At 34.9% G+C, this 6,000-nt stretch overlaps 1 protein-coding gene across 1 annotated transcript; it reads right to left on the reverse strand.

Annotated features, from left to right (window-relative positions):
- Positions 1 to 2,191: 2,191 nt before the first annotated feature.
- LOC113735399 (F-box/kelch-repeat protein At3g23880-like) lies at positions 2,192 to 3,328 on the reverse strand. Its single transcript, XM_027262410.1, has one exon. It carries the CDS (start codon positions 3,326 to 3,328, stop codon positions 2,192 to 2,194), a length of 1,137 nt encoding a protein of 378 aa, XP_027118211.1.
- Between the last annotated feature and the right edge of the window lie 2,672 nt (positions 3,329 to 6,000).

A 6,000-nucleotide genomic window follows, 5' to 3' on the forward strand; every position in this document is an offset into this window, starting at 1 on the left:
TCTTTAAAGACTTTTGAATCCCTCTACAACTTGGATTTTAGTGTCTATAAAAACCACGATTTCCTCCTATTCGGCTTGTTTTATTAGGATAGGAATTTGTAGCAGTTGCAAACCAAGCTACTATTTTATAGGATACAATTCGAATCCTTCTGCCATTCTGATGGACAAGAGAGAGCCCGATAGCACCTATTTTAAGGATGAGCATTTTTTTTAAAAGTCTAAAAAGGAGAAATATAGAGATTTGGAAACTTGTCATATGAAGTTTTGGAACGATGTACTACCACTTAACCTTGCTGTGTTCTAGACATTGAGCTCGAGGTTGAACCTAGTCATCAGGATAATCATTGGGTCAAGTTATAATGTTCAATAAGCTTCTTGTAACCAATAAACTTTTACACATACTTATAAATTAACACCTTCCCTTTTTATTCAATTTGTGCACGATAAATCCAAATAATTGATTATAAATCCATATCCAATTCCTCAGTGGCGCAGCTGATTGGGTGCCTCTGAGACCATTATTTTAAAAAAATATATATATTTCAATAACAATTAAAATTACATTTAAAAATGTCAATAAAGTGCCAACAATTAAAAAGGATTAAAATTCACTGAAAGCTAATAAATTGTACCACAAAAAGGCTGCTAAACTTTCAACAAACACATCCTAATGCATTATAGCACTGGATTCAGAAGTTTTTGGGTTTTGTTAGGCAATTCAACAAGATGCAAGACTGACTCCTTTTTCGGATACATCATTTCAAACATTGTCAAATAACACATCTCCGTTCTTGGTTTAAACAAAAAAAAGATTGGCTCCAACGCATTTGTCAATCTGAACTGAGGTGAGATTTGATCATTAACCTGATCGTACGAGAAAAGCTAGCTGTTTAATTGGGCAGAATTGGGTGTAATCATGCTTTTATACCACTATTGGTGTTATCGAGGTTTCTCACCCTAAAAGGTGGTTCAAATCTTCAAGAATTGAGGTTTTATAGACTAACACACAACAACTTTCACAATCTATGTAGATTTGGTAGCGTTTCCCAAAATATTTCAGTGGGGACGTTTGGTAATTGAATTTGACGTTGCATGGTCCCTGTGTCAATGATGGTGGTGCAGTGGTGAATTCAGAAAATTAATAAACCCAATTTGACTCAATAACCTGTTTCACTTTTCCTACTAAGGAAAGTTCAAAAATTTGAAATCCAGTACTTGTATTCTTGATCCCTGCAGAACTTGGATTTTAGTATCTACATAAACCAACGCTCTCTTCTTGCTTGAACCTGGATTTCATATTCGTTTTCCAACCATAAGAATTAGGAATAATGTAAAAGCACAAGACGACGGATCCTACGTAAGAAAACACAGACTTGGAGCTCTAACTTAGGATTTTGGATTGTATCATTTGCAAATCAAGCCATATTTTCATTGGATACAATTCCACTCCACCTACCATTCCGATAGATAATTAAAGACAGCCTGAGTAGTACAAATTCCAAAAGACGAATATTAGTCTAAAAAACAAAATCAAACAAAGAACTGCAAACTTGTCAAATGAAGTTTCAAAACATTGTAGGAACTGCGCTAAAACATTGTTGGTCCGAACTTTCACAATTACTCTAGGCTTAGTCTATCAATTCCTGGATTAACAAAAGAAGCGTACAATGATACAACATCAAGTGACAAATTTGTCCAAAATGGACGAATGATCTGTTCATAGGAACGCCGATATAATTTGCTGGTGTCCAGTTTGCTATGGTGTTGGTTCAACATCAGATATCCAGCAGCTGTTATCTCTCATAATCGACCTGAATATAGAAAAATAAACTGCCATCAGTCATCGCCAGTGGTTCCGAGTCCATAATGTATATGTTCTTAGTCCATTTTTCTATATGTTCTGAGTCCATTTTTCTATATGTTCTGAGTCCATTTTTACGAAATACCCAACAAAAACGAGAAGCACTAATCAAAGTTTAAACAGAACAAAAACATGAACATAAGCCCCACCTGAAGCAATGGTAAAAATGCTACTTCTGTTTCAAAGTAATAGGTATATCAGCAATTTGTTTTTTAAAAAAAATCAATTTAATACTTCCTATTTCTCAGGCATATAAACCAATTTAAGCCCAGAAAAAATTGAAAAACATCTAAATTCAGATCAGCTATAAAAGAAGTACATACCTGATCCTCAAGTTCCAGCAGCTCTTTCCATGCTTCCACTGGCATTTTGCTCCCGCCTTTGATCACGAAGCCGTTCAGGGATTGTTGTTAGACTTTCAACATACATACAAAAGTCATGCGGCATCATTGCAAAGGGAAACTCCCTCATTGTCTGATCTTTCAAACTGAAAACCACTACACTGAGACCATTCGAGATCAAAACTTCGTCTCTTGATCCCTTGATATAAAACAATGGGGGAGACCAAATCCGTGGACCTTTCATTGGTATGCGGCACAAAGTCATCCACGACTCCTTCACACCATACTCTTTCATGATTAAGACCTCAGTAATATGCTCAAGATCCCAAATATTCCCAAATCGTGACAAAGTTAGACATCCATCTAAAACACCTAATCTAAAAATGTCAGTAGAATCACCAACATTGTTGTCTGGCATTGGCAACTTGACAAAACGATTTGTTGTTTTGTCAAAGTAAAAAATCAAGTCCCGATCACCTTTCTCTTCTCTAACTACCCAATGTATGTTTCCATTAACAACAGGGCCAGATTTAGCTGAAAACATCGAATGCGGATGATTGATTTCTGCCCACGCTTGACTTCTTAAACTAGCAAGCAAAATTATCCTTCTACCAGTAATGAGAGAAAGTAGGATAACTATCTTATAATCATCACTAACTTCATCAAAGCAAATTCCTGAGGCTACTACTGTGTAATTCTCCCTCAGTAGGCTAAGTCGGAGAACCTTTTTACAACATCTAATGGAGGGATTCCACAAGTATATTGAGGTAGAATAGCTGAAGAGTATGAAGCCTTTACAAGACCCAAGAATTACTTGGTTTTGATTAGGCCGATATGAGATTTCAGATAATGGGTTGAGGATGTTTTCACCAAGAAGATCAGGGTTCACAGAATGTAGAAATGGGCTGGTTTCTATCCAGAAAATTGCCCGGGAAACATTGGTTTTGAGACTGAATTTGGGATCAGATACTAGATACTGCCATGACTTACTAACGCATTTGAATCGACACAATGATTTTACTGGTAGTCTTGAAAGTATGTCGGGGATAATTTGACCTGGAATTTCGGGTAATTTAATTTGCTGACCCGTTACTTGGTCTGCCTCTGGCAAATTTGGGGATTCCATTGTAAATTGGATGCGAAAATCTGAATTTAGAGAAACAACTATGTCAGCAAACTAAACAACGAAACAAAATGATTAGGGAAGGGAAGACAATTGGAAAGTGTTAATGTCTTATTCATTTATTGATTTATTATTTCCTCCTATTTCTTTTGCCCTCCTAAATTTGTTTAGGGAATTTTCTTTTAGGGAAAATTTGCTATAAGGGCAAAGTAGAAGTTAATATTTACAAAGTAGGGCACAACTTATGGAAAACATGAGAATTGGGGAGAGGGTGTCATTCAATAGAGTCGAAAATTATCATTTGCTTTTTAAAATTACCAAAATGCCTAGGATAAAAACAAATTAAGAAATCCTAGAGAGATTAGACACAAATCCAAGATAAATTCGAGTTTTCTAATTCCATAGCTTATTAAATTGAAAGAGTAACTACTTACAAAAGAAGGAAAATCGTCTAATCAATGACTTGTGATGGTGACTGTCAATTGATGACAACGACGAGGATGAGAACAATTATCGAGGCGATGATAACTTTCGATTGACGTCAACGGTGAGGATGAGACTGATTATGCCGGCGGTGATGACAACTGCAATGTTACGAACCGCACTAGTAACGACGGCGACGATTGCCCTAATTTGGGATACGGCTTTTAATTGAAGAATTGCAATTTTGTAAGAGTAAAAAAAAAGGAATTGAGTGAGGGTTTTGAGAAAAGAAGAAGAAAAAAGAACTATTAGAAGTCAAATGGACTTTAGGCCCTTTTGTGTCTATAGCATGATTTTTGATAAAATTGTTGACTAGCCCAAAAATTGACTCATTAAAGACTCATTGGTTCAATAAAATCATCGTTTGACTTGAAAATTGACATCATAAATATATTGTATATTAGTTTAAGAATTATTCTAATGTTCTAGGCACTTATTAGTACACTAAGGGTGCGTTTAATAAAACTGAAATCTAAAAACTGAAATATGAAATATGATATCTGAAATTTGAATCCATTAAGTTATTGAATTGTTAAGTATTAAATTTGATACATTTGAGTGTATATCACATTCAATGATAAGTAAATAGTTTATCATTTAATTTTGAAGGCAAGTTTTATTTAGAAAATTCAGTGTCACTTAATTAATTCAGATATTCTAGTTTGGGTTATCAAACGCATCTAAACATATTAAAATTTGAATCAATTAAGTTTAAGTACTGAATTAGATTATCAAACGAGGCATTAAATTACATCTAACTTATAATTTATGTATACGCAATCACAATTGTTGCACCTCTATTTTTAGACACTTTTCCAAATTATTTAAATTTTTTTCAAAAAAAAAAAAACTAACATATGATGGTCTAAGACTCCTATTAATGAGTGCCGATTGGCCACCGGTTAGCTGAGCCATTAATTTAAACGTATTACTTACCTAAATTAAAATACTTGTAGAATCTTCCTTCTCATACTGTAAGGCTACCGATACTGTTAGAGCAAAAATTTTCATAACAAATCTGCTAAAAATCCCAAAATACCCTCCACTAGTTAATGGTTAAAAGTCTCACTAAATTTCAAACCATTTATACCCATTTAAATAAATGTGTATAAATGGGCACCCATTTTTATCCATTTAATAAATGGGTATGGGTATACCCAATTATCCATTATGAATCATTTAAAATGTCACTTATTTTTTTTTATTTTTTCGAATATTTTTTGATAAGAAATAATGGTATTTTATTATTATTAGATTAGTAAGAAATTCAAATTTATTTGCTTAACACTCACTAAAAGTTGAATTTAAATGTATAATTATTTTTAAATTTGCATAAATGGGTGAGTCGAATCAACTCACTACCCACCAATTAAATGGGTTTAATTAACCAACAGCCATTGGGTTATTGGCCACCACCATAGCCTTTAAGACTTGGTGGGGTGGGAGGTCAAGGATTCTAACCTTGTCTCCCACCATTTGCCACTATATGTGGCTTATCACTTTTAAGTGATTTAAATCCATACAAGTGCATAGTGCACTTATCTGATCTGATGGTAGTTCAGTTCCCATCAATTCTCCAAGGGAAAAATACACGGAACCCCCCTATGGTTTCGCGAAAAGACACGGAACCCCCCTATCGTTTAGAAACATACACATAAACGCCCTAAACTTCATAACTGAAGTGGAAATAGACCTATAACCGGTTGAGCGAACTACTGATGATGGGTCTGCGAGGTTCTTTTGAAAAGATCGTGAGTTTCATTCCCAATCTATCCTTCAGTTGCTATATAGAAGGCACTACATATTAGGGGAGAATATATTTGAAGCTATCAAAGAGTGAAAGGAAAAAGGGAGAAGATCTACTTCTGAGTATATCGAAGTCGTCATGTCCACTTCTGCAAATTTTGGAGGAGGTTTGATAGATCTAAGGTATGAATGGTCTCGATGCTTCTGCAAGAAAAGAGCAAAAATCAAGATCGTGGAGTCCAACAAACCCTCAAAAGGTAGGCTGTATTACATTTGTGAAGATCAATCCTGCTCCTTTTGGGCATGGTGCAATCCTCTAAGAAGGGATGGAATGGCCAATGAATGTACTAGTAAAAGTCCAGAAACAAGATTAGACGAAAGTTCTGGGTTCTCTCCAAGAGTGAACAGTAATGAAGGTATGCTAGCTGTGAACAATGGTGACATTT

Source organism: Coffea arabica, chromosome 3c (assembly GCF_036785885.1).
Source record: "Coffea arabica cultivar ET-39 chromosome 3c, Coffea Arabica ET-39 HiFi, whole genome shotgun sequence".
In the NCBI taxonomy this organism is placed as follows: domain Eukaryota; kingdom Viridiplantae; phylum Streptophyta; class Magnoliopsida; order Gentianales; family Rubiaceae; genus Coffea; species Coffea arabica.